This window comes from Microcebus murinus, chromosome 20, assembly GCF_040939455.1.
Source record: "Microcebus murinus isolate Inina chromosome 20, M.murinus_Inina_mat1.0, whole genome shotgun sequence".
Classification (NCBI taxonomy): Eukaryota; Metazoa; Chordata; class Mammalia; order Primates; family Cheirogaleidae; genus Microcebus; species Microcebus murinus.
In genome coordinates this window covers 30,436,131-30,458,524 of record NC_134123.1, presented here as the reverse complement: position 1 = coordinate 30,458,524, position 22,394 = coordinate 30,436,131, and the positions used below count along the sequence as shown (strand labels likewise).

At 44.8% G+C, this 22,394-nt stretch overlaps 1 protein-coding gene across 1 annotated transcript in view; it reads right to left on the bottom strand.

Moving 5' to 3' along the window:
• Window positions 1-22,394, bottom strand: part of HSD17B2 (hydroxysteroid 17-beta dehydrogenase 2) — a 43,715-nt gene that overhangs the window by 15,148 nt on the left and 6,173 nt on the right. Inside the window, exons 2-3 of the mRNA XM_012743290.3 lie at window positions 4,084-4,296; window positions 2,457-2,642 (exon numbers count right to left, since the gene is read on the bottom strand). Of these exons, the coding sequence (XP_012598744.2) occupies window positions 2,457-2,642; window positions 4,084-4,296 (399 nt within the window). The remainder of the gene's footprint in view (window positions 1-2,456; window positions 2,643-4,083; window positions 4,297-22,394) is intronic.

The window sequence follows — 22,394 nt, the reverse complement described above, 5'->3', positions numbered from 1 at the left end:
CGCCTTTGTTCAGGAAGACTGGCATCCTTATAAGAGCAAGAGACATCAAAGAGGTGAACACACACACACACAGAGATGACCATGTGGGGACACAGCAAGAAGGTGGTCAATTGCAAGCCAAGAAGAGAGGCCTCAGGAGAAACCAACCCTGCTGACACCCTGATTTGGGGCTTCCAGCCTCCAGAACTGTGAGTAAAGAAATTTCTGCTGTTTAAGCCTCCCAGTCTGTAGTATTTTCCATGGCAGCCTAGCAAACTAATACAGAGGGAAACTGTCATCATTCTGTCTTGGTACAAACTCCCTGTCCACGGGAAGTACCTGTGCCTCCCATCTCTTGTGATTTCTTGCTATTGTTTTAACAACTTCATAAAATGCCTTGGGGTGGATGCTGAGTCCTACAAATGAACTTGTTTCTAGAGTTTTTCTGTGACATGAGAATTCAAAGCTGGAAGTGATGAGTGAGGGCGGATCCCATACATCTTGGTGCCTGAGTGGGAGAAGGGGGAGAGAGAGACACAGGGAGGAGATTGTCCAAGAAGACTCAAATCTCTGGAACACAGAAGACCAGAGGACAGAAAGAACTCAGGAGAGCAAGCTTGGGGTGGCTGGCAGCAGGTTTCGTTTCAGACTTGTTAACTTGGTGATGATCCTAAAAAAGTGGGATGGAAATAGGAAGGCTGAGTATAAAGCATTTTGCACAACCAGGGGGGGAGAACAAGAGTGAAATGTGGATTTATTTGAACACTCAATGGTTCCCTTCAGTGGGAATGTATGACAACCCAGTAAGAAATCTGGCTTGGAAAGTCCTCTAGAGACCAAGCTGAAGATATATGAACAGTCATCCTCTACAATGGAAGTTCTTTGCTCCCCATCTATTCATCTGTTTTTCATTTTTCGCTCAGTCACACACTTGCATTTCTTCATTTATTAAATGAGCTGCATAGCCGGGTATGATGGCACATGCCTGTAGTCCCACCTACTTGGGAGGCTGAGGCAGCAGGATTGCTTGAGCCCAGGAGTTTGAGGTTGCTGTGAGCTAGGCTGACACCACGGCACTCACTCTAGCCTGGGCAACAAAGCGAGACTGTCTCACAAAAAAAAAAAAAAAAATTGAGCTGCTACTACATGCCAGACATTGGGCCTAAAGCACATACTCTGTACGTTAGCAACAACTCAAGTAAAATCTTATGCATGAAGGAGCTGCTCAAAGTTGAAAACAAAGAGAGACAAGAGGAAAACCGTCCTTGTCAATATGCCAAGGAGGCGGTGAAGATCAGTTATTTTATTAATAGTGAATAGTTGTTGAATACATGAGACTTTCCCAGATGCACCAGACAGTTGCGAGGAATTGAGAAAGGGGGAAGCTTCCCCTGAGGTCACTATGTAGGACTATGTTCAGAACAAAGACAGGGATGAAATATGGCACCTGAGATTCCTTGGGATTCGTTTGCTTAAGCAAGGTGGCAAGGGATTGGAAATGCTTTGAGGTTCTCAGACAAGTTAAGATGTAATACTCATTGCTCCTAACCATCTTAGAGGAAGACTCTTAGAGGAATCTTTCTCTCTCTCTCTCTCTCTCTCTCTCTCTCTCTCTCTCTCTCTCTCTGCCCCCTTCTTCCTTCCCTCTTTCCCTCCTTCCCTTGCTTATGCCTCAGGCCAACCAATGACTGTAGTTGAAGCCACACAACAGTTAGTTTCAAGGAAGCCATCAAGTCAGAGCTGGAAAGGGAACGTGGTGGGCAAAACAATACTTGTCAAGAAAATACAAAGAATCCCCCTAGAAGAATTTCTTCTAGAACCATTATTCACATTACAAACAAACAAACAAAAACACAAGAACCAATGAAACAAAAAACAATGATTTACGCTCTTTATTTAAGAAAATATGACTCAGAATCCATTGATCCGACAGTGAAGAGTCGTGTTCCTCTATTTGAAGGCAGGTTCCTGGAATCCAGAGCCCATCCCTTCGGCTGCCCTCTCACCCACGCCGTGACCCAAAAGACAATCCCATGGATGTTTCTCAAAGCTCAGTAAGGCCCTGGAGAATCCCAGTTTGAAAATGTCTGTCCTAGAAGAAAGGGTATGGTATCCCATGCATGGACATTGTCCATGGAAAGGGAGATTGTTAAGCCCCTGAGTCATGCTGTTGACTATTTGTCCTTTGAAACGGAGACAGCCGGTCCAATGGTGCATCCTGGCTCAGCTGTGGTGAAGATATATAAGAACCCTAAATCTCCAGTAATGCATGGATGAGTTGGAAGGCAGATAAGAGTTTGTACACAAAAGGATGTGAAAGAAGAAAGGTCCTGTCCTATTAAGGTCAGCAGTGAATATAAGTAATCCTGACCCAGACCTGCCTTTCCGTGTCCTGCTTTCTTGTTCAGCCCCAAAGAGTACGGTGAGCCCCGTCTTGTGTCAGGCACCCCATCACCATGGGGCAAAGGCCGACTCACCTGCCATGCTGCTCATATTCACCAGCCTCCCCTTGGATCTCCTAAGAAGAGGCAAAAATGCCTTCGTGACTTCCACAGCGCCGAAGAAGTTCACCGCCATGCACCGCCTGTACTCACTCATGGGAATGAGCTCCCCATCACATGGAAAGCCAAGGATCCCGGCATTGTTGATCACAGCCCACAGTCCTGGGGGCAGAAAGGAACAGCTTTGAGGCTGTGCAGGACTGGAGAATCGTGAGGATTTTTAACACATCAAGCTCTGGAGTCAGACACACCTTTTTGAGATTTAGGATCTAGGCAGATCATAAACGCTCACATCTCAGTCTCTCTGGATACCTAAAACGCCATACCTTGGAGAGTTGTGTGAAGAGTAAATTTGTGAAGTATGAAGCAATGGTTTGGGGGAGTTTTTTTTTTTTTTTTTCTATTGCCTCAAAGCCTTTTCCTACATCCAGGAAGCTAGATGTGCCTTGAATATGGGAAGGGATGACAGTCTTTGGCTGGCTTTGAAGTTTCAAAAGCCTCCTATTTCTCCCTCATAGGAGCACATAGAGACAGTACAATATCTTTACAACAACGCAGGATGATATAAGAGCCTGTTTTTCCTAATCCGCATACTAGAAAAGATCCCCTACAGAAGCAGGAAAATTAGAGGGGAAGTGCCGAGACCTCGGATGATTTGGGGGTCCCCAACAGAGTCTCCAAGTCTTATTCCCTGACCCAACCAGCACGAACCCCTTGACCTGTTGCTGATATTCCAAAGCACCAGGAGGGCTTCTTCAGACACAGATTGCTGTCCCCACCTGCAGAGATTCTGGCTTGGAGTATCTGGGTGGGGCCTGAGAATCTTGCATTTCTAGCAAGCTCCCAGGTGACGCTGATACTGCAGGTTTGGACCACATCTAGAGAACCATTGCCATTGAAAACCAGGCAGTGGTTTTCAATCTTAACCGCACATTAGGATCACCTGGGAAGCTTTAGCAAACGCCAATGCCCGGGCCACATGGCAGTATCTTAGGTCAGAAACAAAGAGCTGAGAGGCCGATAGGGGACAGGGGACTCCAAAGCCAAGGAGTGGGTGGGGTCCACATGTTTAGGTACCAGAACTTGGGCTTCAAGATAATGCTGATTTGCTCTGGCAATGCAGCGAGGGGGTGTGGTGAGAGCCAGTGTCAAGATGGAGGCGAAGACGTGGAAACAGAGCTCCAGGGTTCCAAAGAGCTTGGCCAGGACAGCGGGAGAAGAGAAAGGGAAGTGAGTATAGCAGGACAGTGACATGAAGCTGTTTCTCCCCATGCTGGGAAATCCTAAAGCATGTTAATATTACTGGGAGGAAAGCAACGAGGGGGCAGGGGGCAGTGATGCATGAGAGAGTGACCAGGAAGACGGTGGAGGGGATGGGATAGAGAATTCTGGAAGTCCTGTGAGGACAGGACACGTGTCTGAGTCATGCCTCAGGTCTTCACGTCTGTGCAGGCCCCTGCAGGTGTGGCAAGGGTTTAGTGCAGGTGTCGCAAGGGGCAGTCATCGGCCTGAGTGGCATGAGGGCATGGCTTCCCAGGCTGGAACAGAGTCAGGCGTTTGGGAGGAGGGTGAAGGGCCAGGCATGGGCGGCGGAAGGCCATACCTGTGTTCTGCACCTTCTCTGCCACTTTGCCAAGAGCGTCCTTTATCTGCACCGGGTTGGTGATGTCCAGCTGGAGCACCAGGAGGCGTGGGGAGCAGGTTCTTCGCAGTTCCTCTGCCCCTGGGCCCTTTTCATCCAGAACGCCAGCAAACACCGTGAAGCCCAGCTTGTCCAGGTACTTGCACAGACCGTGGCCGATCCCGGAATCGCCACCTGTAAATGAGTCAAGGCAAGAGGGAGTGAACTCAAGCCAAAGTGACAGGAGAAATGATTTAGTAAGGAAAACATTGTATGTGGCCTAGGATGGACCATGCTCTCCACGGACAGAGGTCCCAAGGAAGTTTCATTCTATGCTGAGTGGGGAGATGGGTGGAGAAATCAAGGCAGACACATTGCTCCATTTACAGAAAGGGAGGTAGGGCAGGATGGGCACAGAGGGAAGGAGAAGAGTGGTGGTGGCTCAGAGGAAGAGTGGTGGTGGCCAAATAAGAACTTGGGAGGGAAAACCAAGACATCTAATGGAAATATTTTAATTAATTCCTACTGGGTAGTATTTGATGAAACCTCTAGCACCCCATAGACTGCAGGAGTCCTCAAACTTTTTAAACAGGGGGCAAGTTCACTGTCCCTCAGACCACTGGAGGGCCGGACTATAGTTTTTTTAAAAAAAACTATGAACAAATTCCTATGCACACTGCACATATCTTATTTTGAAGTCAAAAAACAAATGGGCAAAAACATCCACGTGTGGCCCGTGGGCCGTAGTTTGAGGACACCTACCATAGAGCCTTCAGTCGAACATTCATTCCAAAATAATACTTAGGACTTGGTTTTGCTTTGTGGACCAAAAACAGAGGCTGCCCCCAGGGGCCAGTTCATTCTGGATTATAAAAGAAGGCAGCTCAGAGCCACCTGTGCTTCTCACCTGCCCAGACCTTTTCCCAATCTATGGCCTGCCCAAAGCCAATGAGCAGACATCAACCCTAGAAAGAAAGATACAGTAGAAACCAGACAGAAAGCCCTAAGCGCATTACTTTGTGAAAACAGAGCAATATGTGATACGTAAGATACGTGCTAGGCCTCTCAGAATTTGAGATGGGAATTTACCTAATCTAGTTGGGAGGACCTTATGGACCCTGAAAAAAATGTTTTACACCAGCAAGTGCAAAACACAGATGTCTACAATTGCAAAGTTGAAGGCAACGTGGACATAAAATCACCCGTTGAACCACACCTTAATATAGGCATAACAGTTGACATGTCTCTGCAGATTTAATGATGAGAAATCGTTTCATGTTGGCTATGTCATGAGATCTGCCCTGTAAGCCTTGAGGGATCTCTCTTATCGGTTTTCAGAGGCTATAGTCAGGCATTTCCCTGCGAAGAATTGGGTGATGGGGAAAACCAAAGTGTATGCAGAGAATCAACTCAAGGATCAGCTTGGAGATCTGACTTGCAGGCTAATGACACCTGCCTGGAATCTGGCCAGAAGAGTTACATGCACTGTCAGTAAATGCCTAGAGGACTAAGATCGACCACCACTTTAAATGTGCAAATCCTTTGACCCAAAAAAATCTCAGCATCCTAAGGAAGTACTCAAATATATTCAGAGACACATAAATAATGTTCTTTATAGCACTGCATATAATAGCAGAGGAAGAAATTAACCTAAATGCCCATGAATTGGAGAATGGTTACATAAATTAAGGTACATACAGTGGAAAATGACACAGCAATTTAAAAAAATAGGATAGTACTATACAAACTGACATGGATATTGCTCCAAGATGCTTTATGCAGCAAAACAAGTTACAGTATAACACGTATTAATAGAATCCAATTTAATGCAAATTAAAAAAGAAGGGGAGCCAATTCTATATCTACCTATGTATAGAAATGTACAGGAGAGAATTTGGAAGGAGAGGCACTAAAACGGTAACAGTCGTTCCCCCTCAGAGGAGAAGCAGAATGAAGGGGGCTTTGTCTTGGAATGTTTTCCACTTTTGCTACAGGAAAGTCATTAGTGTTCTTGCGTAATTTCTTTTTTCAAAGGCCATGCCAATTATAATGGAGATTGGCCAGCCCCGTAAGTATAGGAAAAGGTGCAGGAGAGAGGCCAGCAGAGCTGGCATCTGCAGACACTGCCTGAGAGCGAGCCAAAGGTATGGGCACCCTGTTCTTCTGACACCCCTGTTACGAAATAGATGCATCTGGCTGCCATCATCGATTGCATTTAACTTTTGTTCCATCTCCTTCCTTCTTAAATCCCCATGTGTGTCAGTACCTAGCAACTAGCCCCTGCATGTACCTGGTCTCTTCTCCCACCCAGGCCTGGCCAGAGGAGGAGATGGCATCAATCAAGGCAGACACAAGGGTGCCTAATTCATTCGAATTCTGGTTCTAATATAGAATAATGTATGTGGATAATGTTTTTTGAGCCCAGCAAAAAGGGGCTTTTCCCCAAAGAAATGGACCTGTTGCTGGACAAATCCAACTTCTGGGTCTACAGGGCTGAGGCCAGATACCAGACACAATGCTGTGCAGCCTCTCCCTGGAATCCCCTAAATATCCCTTGGTGGTCAAGTCTGTCTTATAAAATTATTCCCCAGTGTCTGCAGTAGAGATTATCTCTCCCTTGTACAGATAAGAAAACTGAAAACGAGAGAGGCCGAGGTCTCAGAGATGGTAAGGATGGACCTGGGCTCTTCATTAGATCCTAAATCCAAGTCCACGGCTCTCCATCATACTGGACCAGCCACCTTCTCCTTTATCTGTGTGAGCAGAGAAGGGAGGAATGAAGAAGCCAGCTCCACAATGATCACCTTGTGGTCCTCAAGGAAGGATATGAATTAACCTGGAAATAACTAACTTAGAACCAGATTGGAATGAAAAGTGTGCCTGGAGCTTGGGTATCCACAGGATGCTAGGTGAGGCCAGGCATTGCACAGAGAGCCCCTCCCATGTTGTGATGCATGACACCTGTGCTTCTGCCCTTTTTTTTTTTTTTTTTTGAGACAGAGTCTCAGGCTAGAGCCCAGGCTAGAGTGAGTGCCGTGACGTCAGCCTAGCTCACAGCAACCTCAAACCCCTGAGCTCAAGCAATCCTCCTGCCTCAGCCTCCCAAGTAGCTGGGACTACAAGCATGTGCCACCGTGCCTGGCTAATATTTTTCTGTATATTTTTAGCTGTCCAATTAACTTCTTTCTATGTTTGGTAGAGACGGGGTCTCGTTCTTGCTCAGGCTGGTCTCGAACTCCCGAGCTCAAACAATCCACCTTCCTGGGCCTCCCAGAATGCTAGGATTACAGGTGTGAGCCACGCCCGGTGCTCTGCCTTCTTATTGACATAGCTGGACATGACAAGGCCATGGATTTTAAAGTTCCTAATTCCCCTTGTGTCATGTCAGCATGCCAGAAAGTTCTCGTTGCACAGAGAGAACCATTCTGCAGTGCAGAGACGAAGGCCACGGCCCCAGCTCTAAGTAGCACATAAATACCCAACCAAGGCATCTGCTGCTCTCCAAGTAGCTGAGGCAGGTGAGAAAAGGTCATCCACCTACTTGAAGCTGCAGACCACGGAGGGATGCAAACTGTCACCTGCATTCAAACCTGGAGTCCATCGTCTGCTCCCCAAATTCAGATGAAGAACATGAACTGTGCTCTTTCCAGCCCTTCTGGCCTTGCATCCCACAAATACTTGGGTATATTCTATGGCTTCTGTGTGTGTGCATCCACCCGTGATGCTGACGGCTGCCTCTTCCCCATAGGAGTACTTAAGGTTATAATTGTCCTATATAACTCTACCCTTTGACTGTGGCTGATTGGACCAGGATCAACCAGCTTTTTCCTCTCAGAAATGTGGAATTCTGGCTGCAAGATGTCATGCAATCTTCATGACTGTTTGACCCAGGAGGATATTAAACTCAAGAGCTAATGGGGGGAGAGGGTTCTGCTTTCCATCATGCGCAAGGAGATATAGGCCAAGTCCTTCCGAAGAATAATAAGAGGCAAAGCCACAAATACGAGCAGAGTCTCAAATCAGGAAGTATCAGCCAGAGTAGGAGAGCCACCTTCTTGGCTCATGGCAGCATCCCGGTTTTGGGGAGACCCCAACAAGTGACCTCCTTCACGCGTGCGCCTCAAGACACCCCACATCCTCATAATGATCCTCCTTCTTTCTCAAGTTAGTTTGAGTGTCTTGCCTAAACTTCATCTTTTTTACTTATTATAGACAAACTAGTTACTGCTGCTTTGGAAAACAGTCTGGCATTTCTTCAAAAGGTTACACAGTGCCACCAGATGACTTAGCAACTCCATTCCTAGGTATATAGTCAAGAGAAATTAAAACGTATGTCCACACAAAAACCTGTACACCAATGTTCATAGAAACGTTTTCCATAATAGCAGAAAAAAAGGAAACTAACAAAATGCCTGTCCACTGATGAATGGATTAAAAATTGTGGTCTATCCCTACCTGCGTAACCCCGGAGAGGTTAATTCACCTCTCTTTGCCTCGGCTTCCTTATCTGTAAAATGGGCTTAATCATGGTAACTACATCCGTTACTATTTGCGAGGTGCTTAACAGTGCCTATTCCAAGTAATTACCATAGAGGTTATTTTTCTAAAAAATAAAACTGTGTCTTCCTTTACAAGCACAATATCGGTAGATGGGGAGTGTGCCTCTAACCTCAGCCCGCCGAATCTCTTGGTGAAGACTCAGACCTCCTGATTCTGCCTCTTCCACTTACGAACTTTGGGGAAGGTGACATATGACCGTGTGCAGTCTCCATTTCCTCACATGGAAAGTAAGGTTATCATAATGCCCCCTTCCTAAGCTGACCTGCGGCGCAAACAGGATAGAGCATCTTGTGCAAGACCAGGCATGTTGCAAGTGGCTGTTCTCAGGGCTGTAGCTCTTGACGAGATGTTACTTCTGACTTGTGTTATCAGAGACCAGGCCGTGCTGCCCTAGTATCTGTGAAGTCCGGGAGGCTTTGCAGGGGTCAGAGGGCCTTGAGAAAGTATGTGGCTGGGGAGGCACTCCCTGTGGAGATACGATAACCTCTGTGTACTCCAGAAACCCAGAAACAAGGCCAGGGCCTTCGTGAGAAGGCAGAAGGGTTTCATAAGAGTTACCCAACAGAGCATACTAGCATTGCTCACATGCTTACCAAGCTGCAGCCAGCCCCACGTGTATTTACTCATGGATTCCTGCCAACCACCCTGGGAGGTAAGTAGTTTTACCTGTCAGTCTACAGAGGAGGAAAACTGAGGCCCAGAAGAGTTTAGTCATTCAGCTAGAATACAGCAGAGGTAGTGTGGAACCAGGCAGGATTTGGGATATAAACATCTGGGTATTAACATAAGCAAATTGGTATTAACGGATCAACACCTAAGTGGACACATAGGAGTAACATTTATTGGGTGTTGGGAGGGTGGGAGGGGGGACGGAGGGGATGGGTGTATACAACCACAATGAGTAAGATGTGCGACGTTTGGGGGATGGACACGCTTGAAGCTCTTACTCGAGGAGGGAGGGGGGAATGGGCAATATATGTAACCTTAACACTTGTACCCCTATAATACGCTAAAATTAAAAAAATAACAAAAATAAAATAAGAAAAAAAACCCATCTGGGTATAAAGTATTCAAATCCTCCAGAGCACAGGGCTTAGCACATGGTAGGTGGTCAATAAAAGGTGTATGTTAGATGAATGAGCATTTAGGAAGGCACTGGAATGTGAGTGCCTTAAGAACCTGAAGAGGGTCGTCTGTCACTACTATTGAGGGCACCTTGTTCAGAGTCAGTGCTTGACGTGGCAGAGAAAATGCTGAGGTTGGTTTTAAGATGTGCCCTTTGAGCTCATTCTCACTCTAGCGGCCTGGAAACGCATCCGCTTAGAGCAAGCGATGAGTGTTTAGAGTCCCATCTGTGAAGGATTGGAGTGAATTTAAAATAGCAGTTAATTCTAAAAATATTAACAAAGTCTCAATGTATGTGCCAAATGGAAACAATGTGAATCATCTTGAATTTTAAAGAGTGAAGAATTGTATACTGTAGTTTCAAAGTGTATTTTTGCTACTGCCACATGGGGGCGCATATTAACTGGTGACCCATCCCTTGTTGACTCAAGTTTTAAAATTAGGCAAATTGTGAATAATCCAAGTTTCAGAATTCTCCAGGTTCCTTGAATGAAACACACCCACCCTGTAAATACAGGACTGGGTTATGGGATGCATATGCTCTTAGACACAAGAAAGGGTAAGAATTTACAAACCTGTAAATGGTTTCTAGCCATTATTAAAACATCATACAAATATTAAAACCTCATGGTCAACAATGAGATCAGGAAAAAAAGACATTACCCATAACTTCACCAATCTAGCATGCCTTTCATGTTTTTTTTCTTCTAGTCTTTTTTCCTCCATATTGTTCTTTACCAATTATAATACACATATAATTTGACAACTAATTTTAAATTAATGTTATAGAAGCCAGTTTCACATATTTCTACATAGTATTCAAAACCATAATTTTTTATTACTAGATTAAATTCTCCCTATTAAAATGCAGCCGAGAGAAATGATGAGAACCTGGATTCTGCAGCCAGGATACCCAGGTTCCAATCCCAGCTCTGTCAGTTACCAGCTGTGTGACTTTGGTCAGTCACTTAACCTCTCTGTGCCTCAGTTTCCTTATCTATAAAATGAGGTGATACTAGGACCTACATCATAGGATTTTTAGAAGGATTAAATAATTCGATCTATTAAAGTAATTGGATCTTGCAGGGTCTGGCACATAGCATTTGCTGTTCAGGTATTTATTGAGCAAATGGTAACTTCTTTTTTAATCCACTCTACTCCTTTCTAGGTATTTCTAGATTCTGGAACCAAAAGGATTTTCAGTTCAGTTCTCCTGTCAAAATGTTATCAAAGCTTTTCTAACCACCATGACAATTCAGCCAAGGACCACAGCTCTGCTTTCTGCCAGTGGTCCCATCTCTCCCAGACCCTGTCCCTAAAGCTCCTCTGAGCACCCCCTTGGCCAATAATATCTTCAACTGACAGCAGCTTAAAGCAGAGGTACTTATGGGGCCAACACCTTCAGAGGCACCAAGGCCCTTTCTCGTAGTGGAACTCTACTTCTACGGGTGGAATGGACAAACACAAATTGAGGACCTACTACGTATGCATCGGTAAGAGGATGCAGTCTGAATGTGCATTTCATTTGGCCCATGCAACGTATTTTGTAAAAAATTTGAGCTACTATTCAGAATCGGGAGATTTCACCTGAAAATCCAGACCAATAGTTTCTCTTGATTAACCAGGAGATGGGCCAACTTCAGGCCCACGTTCCCACAAGGGACCCATGAGCTGAGGCTGAGGACCCCAGTGGCTGCCACTCAGATGGGGCTTAACAGTAGACTCCCAGGTTTCCACCACCCATGTCCCTCGCTAATGTGACCTGCCTTGAGCCTGTAGCCCTTTGCTCCCAAGGCTGCTGGTGTACATTCTCCCACTTCGGAAAGTCATCTGGATAAGGAGTTGTTTATCTGGTTGGAAGCCTGTGGGAAACTAATGGCTAAAGGACTTTCCCTTCCCCTTTGTTTGTGACTTAGGCAATCCATCAGATTGCCACCTGCATGTTGACACTACTTCTTTCCCACAAAACAGATAAAGGTACAATAAAATGATGAGTAAATAAAATAAAACTCAAGCACACTTAAGACTCCCTTCAGGCCCAAACAAGGCTGAGCTCCTAATCCAGGAAGAGAAAATACTTGACATCCCTCCTCCTTTGCCTTCAGCTAACTTAAAGAATAGTAACTGGGGGTGGCAAGCTCTGGGAAATAACTAGATCTTTCATGTCCATTTTTTTTTTTTTTTGGAGACAGAATCTTCCTCTGTTGCCCTGGATAGAGTACAGTGGTGTCATCATAGCTCTGCAACCTCAGAACTCCTGAGCTCAAGCGATCCTTTTGTCTCAGCCTCCCAAGTGGCTGGGACTACAGGTGCGTGCCACGCCACTAATTTTTCTATTTTTAGTAGACACGGGGTCTCGCTCTTGCTCGGGCTGGTCTCAAACTCCTGAGCTCAAGTGATCCTCCTGCCTCGGCCTCCCAGAGTGCTAGGATTACAGGCATGAGCCACGGCGCCCAGCCTCATGTCAATTTTTTTTTTTTTTTTTTTTTTGAGACAGAGTCTCGCTTTGTTGTCCAGGCTAGAATGAGTGCCATGGCGTCAGCCTAGCTCACAGCAACCTCAAACTCCTGGGCTCGAGCGATCCTTCTGCCTCAGCCTCCCGAGTAGCTGGGACTACAGGCATGTGCCACCATGCCCGGCTAATTTTTTATATATATATCAGTTGGCCAATTAATTTCTTTCTATTTATAGTAGAGACGGGGTCTTGCTCTTGCTCAGGCTGGTTTTGAACTCCTGACCTTGAGCAATCCGCCCGCCTCGGCCTCCCAAGAGCTAGGATTACAGGCGTGAGCCACCGCGCCCGGCCTCATGTCAATTTTTTAATGGAAATGAATGCATTTTCCTAGCGCATAACCTTTATAAATATTTCTCCCATTTGCTTGCTATTCCTGTGTTAAGATGTGCAACTAAGATACCCAAAGATTAAATATCTGTCCAAGGCTGTGCAGCAAGGATGTGATAGGGCCAGCTCTCAACCCCAGATTTGCTCTTTCTAAAGCACATTTGCACATTCTTTCAGTGCTAATATGCATTGCAGCTGTCAGCACCTGGAGCGGAGGGGGGGGGACCTAGGGAGGGTAGTTGCACACAGTAGGGACCAATATTAGGAGCTGCATGTTACATTTTCTACAGTTAATGAACCAACATTGATACATTATTATTAACTAAATTTGTACTTTATCCAATTGTCATTACTCTTTACCTAATGTCCTTTTTCCGTTTAGCACACCACATTGCATTTAATCACCCTGTATCCGCCAGTTCCTTTTGGCTGTGACAGTTTCTCAGACTTTTCCTTGATTTGGATATCCTTGATGGTTTTCAGGAGTATTTAAGGAGTTGAGTATTTTGTAGAATGTCCCTTTTATTAGAATTTGCTTGATGTTTTTCTCCTGATTAGACTGGGGTTATGGGTTTGCGGGAAGAAGGTCACAGAGGTAAAGGGCCATTGTCATCACATTATATCGAGGCTGCACACGATCAACGTGATTTATGACTCCTGATGCTGACCTTGAGCACCTGGACGAAGCAGTGTTTGTCAGGTTCCTGCACTAAACAGTTACTCTTTTCCCCCACTTTACACACCACTGGATGCTTCCAAAGGAAGTCGCTGTGCGCAGCCCACGCCTACGTGAGGGGTTTTGCTCCACCTCCTCTCGGGTGGGGTGTCTACCTAATTCCTTGGAATTCTGCATGGGAGATTTGTCTCTTCTCCCTCACATGTTAATTTATTCAGTTGTGTCTATCAGTGTGGACCCATGAATATTGATTTTATACTTCGGGTTATAATCCAATACTATTTTATCTACCTTATTGCTCAGATTCTTCTAGCTTTGGCTGTTTGGAGCTTTTAGTTGGCTACTGCAATATATATATATTTTTTTTTTTTCCCCCATGGTATAGATGAAGAAATCAAACTTCAGAAGGAATATAAAAAGCGTCCAGTGCCTCTTGAATAACAAGAGTAGAGATGGGGTCTGGCTCTTCTTGCCCAGGCTGGGTTCCAACTCCTGAGATCAAGCGATCCTCCCGCCTTGGCTGCCCAGAGTGCTAGGATGACAGACGGGAGCCACCATACCCAGGTCCTCATTTTTCTATAACTCTAAAATTGCTCTGAAAAATAAAATCTATTTTGAAAAGCGATCTCCTTTACCTTGAGATCTTGGGCATGAAATGAGATAACGTATATAAAACCTATATATAGAATACATATAGAACCTATAAAACATATATGGGACCTCCACCGGATTCTAAGGCACTTGTCTGTCTGTCTGTCTGTCTGTCCTACCCCCCCCATGTCCCCTCTGAATATAGTCAACCTTTGCGAATCAATGGCCGGTGTGTATTTCACCTAATAGAGTTATTTAAGGCAGCTACACTTTTGAGACTACCAATCTGCTATGTGCATTATAGAGAAACTGAGTTATTTTAAAACTTTTTATTAGAGTACATATACATACATAAAAGAACCCAAAGTGTGCGTGTACAGCCTGGAGAATTTTCAGAGTGAATCCACTTGTGCAACCAGCAGTCACATCGAGACACAGAACGTGACTGGCTCACCAGACACTTCCCTTGTGCCTCCTTCCAACCGTCCCCAGCCCTCATAGGTCACCATTAGCCTAACTTTTAATAGTCGAGATCAGTTTTGCCGATTTCTACTTTAAATAAATGGAATCGTGCATCAGTCCTCTTTGCGGCGGCTTCTTTTACTCATTTTCCTATGTTGTCATGTGGCACTTTTTTTTTTTTGAAAGATTCCAACCCTATATTTCACAAGAAAGGTTACAAGCAAAGTAACACTTGTAAAAACATGTTAAGCAACTACATAAAAAGTAAATTTACTTAAGATTAACGTAACACAAAGAAGGGGAAACTACCCAGAGATGTAACCACATTGCCCTATTATTTCAAGGAGCATGAGTTCCGCCTTCCTGTCATTATCTCTAGTTTTATCTATGAAGAGCAGCCTTACTAATATCCCCGTGAGTCTTTTTTCACGGGAAAGATGCTTCCTGATTGACGGGATGTCATTCTTGCCAGTGCATGGCCAGAACCCCATGTGGCTGCTTCTAGTATATCCTGGTACAAGACGCTACTTGCCAAATTGGAATAAAACACTACTCCGAAATCCAAGAGGTCTGTGTTTACAGTTTTCTCTTTTCTGTTTCGTTAATAATCATCACCATGGGCCTAGTTCCTTGCAACAGGATGGCAAATCCGTGGCACCCAGGCCATGTCACCTTGTCACACCACTGCGGACATTGCTCAATCAAAGCTCTCTTAGAACCTACTCACTCCAACCCTCCTAGCCAACCAGAGACGGCACAAGAGAGGAAACCTATTCGCCGTCCTCACTCATACCCAGAACACTGTGTTATTTTTTTTTTTAGTTGGGCCCAGGCTTTCATTGCAAAGGTTTATTAAATCCAGGCTGCTGCTTCTACTCCATCCTTGCTACATCTCTCCCCCTGCTCATGAACCTACTCTGGTGGCCGCTTGCCCTACAGAGGTAGTAGATAAAGTGCCCTGCCTGGATTTCAATAGCTTCTACCATTTGACCACATCCAGTTAAGCTTCCTGTGTTTCCCAGCACCAGAACATACCTTCTATTCCAATCAGGCTGGTTTTCCTCATCATCTTGCACATATCCTGCTTATGCCCCCCTGCACATCTCTGCCTGTTTGTTAACTCGTGCTTTCCACGGGCCTTTATTGAGCACCTATTATGTGCCATGCACTTTCCTAGGTCATGGGGACACAGCAATACATAAAACCACTCAACTGTAGGGGGCGATCCATTCAATAAACAAACCTCTGCACGTGGTGTCAGGTGGGAATGAGTTGCTTTGCAGCAGAATAATACCGTGTTCCCCCGAAAATAAGACAGGGCCTTATATTTATTTTTCTTCAAGAAGACACCCTAGGGCTTATTTTCAGAGGATGTGTTATTTTCTTTAAGTACGGTACAACCATCTACATTTATTCAAATATAGTTAAGCCGTCTTCTTCTGGAACATCGTCGTAACTCTCCAAACCCCGAATTCCATCCTGAATTTCTTGCAACTCTATTTCCTTTAGAACCGTTGGCCCCAATCTCTCATGTCGAACAATAGAGCTCTCACGGGACAGATGAGAAGGGCTGTTTGTTGTCTTTACCGCTCTGCAACGAAATGCATGGGTTGTGCAGATGCGCTGCATAGCCACGCCCATCACTAGGGCTTATTTTCGGGGTAGGCCTTATATCTCGCAAATGCTTAGAAATCCTGCTAAGGCTTTTTTTATGGGTAGGTCTTATTTTCGGGGACACACGGTAATGACTGGGGAACAGGATGCTGTTCTGTTCGGAGGCCAGGGAAGGCAACTCTGAGTGGGTAGCAGCTGAACAGCTATCCCAGGGAAGGGGGAGCCAGGCTCAGGGCAGGGCTGGTGCAAAGGATCTCAGGAACATGATTCTCAGAGGAAAAGCAAAGAGGCCATTTTAGCTGGAACAGAATAAATGAGCAAGTGATTAATAGGTAAATCAGAGCAGTAGTTCAAGGCCAGTTCATTTGGGGCCTTTAAATCAATGGTTCTCAACTGGGACAATTTTACACCCCAGGGGACACCCGGCAACGTCTGGAGACATCTTTGGTTGTCATAACTAAGGCGTGCTACTGGCATCTGGTGAGTAGAGACCAGGGAAGCTGCTAAACATCTTACGATGCAAAGGCCAGACCCCACCACAAAAAACTATCTGGCCCCAAATTTTAACAGTTCCAAGGTTGAGAAACTCTGCTATAAGACATGGAGAAGACTGTGAGTTTTATTCCAAAGTGCAGTGAGATGTTTTCGGAAAGTTTTGAACAAAAACGTAACCCAACCTGACTTAGGCTCTAAAAAAATCAGTTAACTTTGTAGGAAATCATAATTTGAATAATAAGAGAGATATCCAAGGCTACTACTTACTGAGCACTTCTTATATTGGAGACACTCTGCTGACCACCTCATCTAAGATATCTCAATAATTTTCTGCATTGTTTTTACCATTTAAAAATGTTTGCTGCCCCCAGAAGAATGAAAGCTGAATGAGGGCAAGAGTTTGCTTTGTTACCTGTTGAAGCTCCAGCACCTCGGATAGTGCCTGGTAGACACTGGGCACCCTGTATTTGTTGAATGAATAAATGGCTCCCTGCTTCAGACAAGAGAACTGACCTCAGTGTCTGTTGCCTGAATCACAGCCATGAGCGAATCTGTGTTTCATAGCCACTCCCCAGAGAACAATCTCCAAGTCTAATGACAATCCCCAGAATGGAAAGTTCCCAGTGGGTCAGTACTCTAGGTAAGTTTTCTAAGTCGTTATTGCTACACCTTGCTAATCTCTGACCTCCATATCTATTATCTATTCATCTGCCAAATGTTCACTGAGCTCCTTGTATGTGCCAGGCAGTGAGGACAGACTAGTGAGGGAGAAGATGTGATCTCCCTCTCTGTTGGTCAGCTCAGGCTTCTGTAACAAAAATGTCACAGATGGGGTGGCTTATACAACAGAAATCCATTCTCCCACTGTTCTAGAGGCCAGAAATCTGAGACCAAGGTGTCAACATGGGCTCTTTTCTTGGCCTGCAAATGACTCCCTTCTAACTGTGTCTTCACATGGCAGAGAGGAATAGGAATAGGGAGACAAAGTGGGACTGCTTTCTGTCATCTCTTCTTTTTATTATTATTATTTTTTAATTTTTTTTTTTAATTTTTTTTTTTGAGACAGAGTCTCGCTTTCTTGCCTAGGCTAGAGTGAGTGCCGTGGCATCAGCCTAGCTCACAGCAACCTCAAACTCCTGGGCTCAAGTGATCCTCCTGCCTCAGCCTCCCGAGTAGCTGGGACTACAGGCACGAGCCACCATGCCCAGCTGATTTTTATATTATATATATTAGTTGGCCAATTAATTTCTTTCTATTTTTATGGTAGAGACGGGGTCTCGCTCAGGCTGGTTTTGAACTCCTGACCTTGAGCAATCCGCCCGCCTCGGCCTCCCAGAGTGCTAGGATTACAGGCGTGAGCCACCACGCCCGGCCTATTTTTTAATTTTTTTCTCTCCAGTTCTGGAATGCATATGGCATCTCTTCTTATAAGGGCACTAATTCTATCACAAATCCCCACCCTCATTATCTCATCTAAACCTAATCACCTCCCAAAGGCCCCACCTCCTAATACCATCACATTGGCGGTTAGAGCTTCAACAGATGAATTTTGGGGGGTACAATTCAGTCCACAGCACATGCTATGCTCACAAAGTTTATAGTCCAGTATGGCATACAGACACTTTATGTGTGACATCTAGAACATCATATATTGTGGTAAGTGCTGTAAAGAAACTAAAATGAGTGCTGTGAAGAATAATCAGGGATTTCTAAACCTAGCAGAAGAAAAGAAATCACTAAGATCTGAGCAGAACTAAATGAAATTGAGAATAAAACAACTATACAGAAGATTCATAAAACCAAAAGTTGGGTTTTTCGAAAAGGTAAACAAGCTCGGGAGTGAAAAGCAGCCACAACAGACAACCTACAGAATGGGAGAAAATATTTGCTTTCTACACATCTGATAACAAGAATCTATATAGAACTATATAGACTATATAGAATCTATAATCTATAGATTATAGTTCTATAGAACTAATTATAGAACTATATAGTTATAGAACTATATAGAAAGGGCCGATAACAAGAATCTATATAGAACTTAAGAAAGTCAACAAGAAAAAAAATCAAAGAATCCCATCAATAAAGGGGCAAAGGACATGAACAGAAACTTTTCAAAAGAAGATAGATAATGGCCAGTGAACATATAGAAAAGTGCTCAACATTTCTAATCATTAGGGAAATTCAAATCAAAACCACAATGAGATGTCACCTAACTCCAGTGAGAATGGCCTTATCAAAAAGTCCCCAGACAACAAATGCCGGCATGGATGTGGAGAGATTGGAACACTCTTACACTGCTGGTAGGACTACAAACTAGTACAACCCCTGTGGAAAGTAATTTGGAGATACCTCAAATAGCTAATAATAGAAATACCATTTGATCCAGTAATCCCACTACTAGGCATCTACCCAATGGAAAAAAAAAAAAAAGACATTCTATAATAAAGACATCTGCACTCGAATGTTTATGGCAGCACAATTCACAATTGCAAAGATGTGGAAACAACCCAAGTGCCCATCAATACATGAGTGGATTAATAAAATGTGGTATATGTATACCATGGAATATTACTCAACTACAGAAAACAGTGGTAAACTAGCACCTCTTACATTATCCTGAATAGAGCTTGAACCCATCCTAAGTGAGGTATCGCAAGAGTGGAAAAACAAGCAGCATATGTACTCGCCATCAAATTGGTACTAACTGATCAACACTAAGGTGCTCACGTGGTAGTAACACTCATTGGGTGCCAGTCAGGTGGGAGGGGGTGGATAACTCTCAACTAATGGATGGGGAGCACACTGTATGGGGCAAGATCACTCTTGTAGCCCTGGCTTGAGCAAGGCAAAGGCATTATATGTAACCAAAATGTTTGTTGTACCCCCATAATATTCTGAAATGAGAAAAAGAAAAATACAAGTCATGAGACCGTAAGAGTGTCAGGTGCACAGAAAACAAAGATTTACAGATTTGCTGGTCTTCGCACAGAGAGACAGTTGACATCCCAGAAGCAGGTGAGACTTTGGTACATGGTGGAGAATGTAGCAAAATAAGAGGGCTAAGGACAGAGCCATAGAGATTATCTTTGGGGAATGGCAGGAAGAAGAACCCGGAAGAGTCAAGGGACAGAGAACTAAGGAGACGCATGGAAATGCAGCATCTTGGAAGGCAAAGGAGGCTATGTAAAGAAAGAAAATAAGGTTGGCAGTGCTGGAGTAGAAGTCACCCTCTGGTGATTAGGAGGACACCAGTGACCCTTGGAAAGCATTTCTGGCAGCCTAGTGGGGGCCAGAGGATGTTCGGTTTTTGCTACATCCTGGATAAGCAGAAGCACGCTTAGAACCAAGTCAACACAAAGCTTCCACCAGAGCAAACCAACAATTAAGTTGCTGCAGAACAATGGGGCTCCCCACAGCTCAGCCATGTCACTCTGCCCTTACCGTGCAGATGACCCCAGCAGAAAGAACAGCAGAGATAACTGCCTAAGCAAATAAGTGGGCAGACTGGGACAATCCTATTGTGTCCAACCAACGGCCACAGAAAGTTGAAGTTCAAAACACACCATCTACAATGCCTAATAAAATCACCCTCCGGACATTTACAAAATTACTCGGGTTAACCATACCTTTTCATGCTTCCCCCTACAGAGTTAAGACGAGGTTTAAACTGCCTGACAAAAGAGCACATATGTGGCTGGCCACGGTGGCTCACGCCTGCAATCCTAGCACTCTAGGAGGCCGAGGCGAGCGGATTGCTCGAAGTCAGGAGCTCAAAACCAGCCTGAGCAAGAGTGAGACCCCAGTCTCTACTATAAATAGAAAGAAATTAATTGGCCAACTAATATATATAGAAAAAATTGGCCGGGCATGGTGGCACATTCCTGTAGTCCCAGCTACTCGGGAGGCTGAGGCAGGAGGATCGCTTGAGCCCAGGAGTTTGAGGTTGCTGTGAGCTAGGCTGACGCCATGGCACTCCCTCTAGCCTGGGCAACAAAGCAAGACTCTGTCTCAAAAAAAAAAAAAAAAAAAGCAAAGCACATAGGCACATATATATATAAAGCATCTGATAGATTGGATTACAGGCTCACTGAGGACTGCATTGAGTCCTTAATTATATGCCTCAATTAGCTCTTCCCTTGCAACATCAACCATCACATTGCCCCTCTAGCTCCAAATCTAACCAAAGTCTAGTTCAGTATTTCCAAATGCCAATGGCATTCCGCTTGAACTCCCCATCATGGCTCTCAAACTCAGTCCATATGCCACCTCTCACATCATTACCTTCTGCAAACATCCTTATCCCTGTCCGTGGTACCCTCCTTTCATCGTGGCCCCATAAGCATCTTCTGCATCCAATCAATTACCAAGTTCTGTATTAAGCGGAGTCATGTGCACATAATACATGTTCAATATGACTTTCTGACCGAGTGGACAAATTTTATATCCTGGTAACATCTGTAGACTAATACTAATGGCTATAAACTACTAATGACAGTGGTTAAGAGGATGGCTTTTGGTGGCCGATGGACCTGACTTGGGTTTAGTCCAACCTCTGCTACTTAGTAGCTCAGTGACTTTGGACACATAGTGTCCTTGTTTGCACGACATAAGCTGTTAGGGCTGTGAGAATCAGTACGAGACGCATATAAAGCCCACAGCACAGAGATGTTATCTCTCTTAGTCTTTTAGTCTACTGTCAGTGTTTATCCACTTAATCCAATGTTAAATCCAAAGGATTCTTACTCATGGTATATTGTTTTCTAAAATTTTTAATTAAAAAAATCCAAAGCAGCCCAAATCCCAAGATGATAACAAGAGCATTGAACTTTAAAACCTTCATTGGACTGTTTAATAACTCCCAGAAGGGGGCCGTCGCCCACCTTGGGCCCTTTATTTCGAGCACAAAATAAAGATCTTCACTTAAAACAGATCTCGCATCCCCTCCCGGATCCAGCCTCTGTTGCATCTACTATTGAAAAATTCAATTAAAGTAGCACTCTGGGAGGCCAAGGCAGGCGGATGGCTCAAGGTCAGGAGTTCGAAACCAGCCTGAGCAAGAGCAAGACCCCATCTCTACTAAAAAAAAAAAAAATAGAAAGAAATTAATTGGCCAACTAAAAATATATAGAAAAAAAAAATTAGCCGGGCATGATGGCGCACGCCTATAGTCCCAGCTACTCGGGAGGCTGAGGCAGGAGGATCGCTTGAGCCCAGGAGTTGGAGGTTGCTGTGAGCTAGGCTGACGCCAGGGCACTCACTCTAGCCTGGGCAACAAAGCGAGACTCTGTCTCAAAAAAAAAAAAAAAAATTCAATTAAAAATTATCTAATGCAACACACTTTATTGAGTGCTAGCTGTATGCGTAGTAGCTACTTCGCCAATTATCCTGGAATATCCTCTCATGTTCCCTCGAGAAAGCTACTTTTTGATCCTTAACAAGGTCCCTCCTTTGCCCAGCCTTCCCCAGCCTCTCACACAGGACCTGCGCCCACTCGGGCTCCACAGCACGTGGGAGACTCTCTTGGAGGCGCTTCCTGTACCCAGCGCACAGGCACGGGGAGAAGTGGCTGTGTCTCCCACGTTGGCCCGCGAGACCGTCGTGTGTATGCCCTGCACACAGTAGATGCCAAATGGGCAATTGACACCCACAGGTGGCTAAAAAAGACCGGGGGAGCCGGGATGAAAGGCCTCAGGGTAGAGAATCAAAGTGGCCTGTGCCTCTCCTCCCAAGCTCAGAGCAGGGGCCGGGGAGGATGTTCTGCAGCCTCAGAGCAGGGGAAGGGGCCTCAGCGGACGGGGGTCCAAGATCAAGAAAAAGTGCAAGCTTTCATCCCATCACTCGACCATAATTGCGTGGTCTTTTAAACTCTCTTCCTCCATTATTTCCGGAAAATGTATGTCACCTATCGGGCCCCCAATACATATT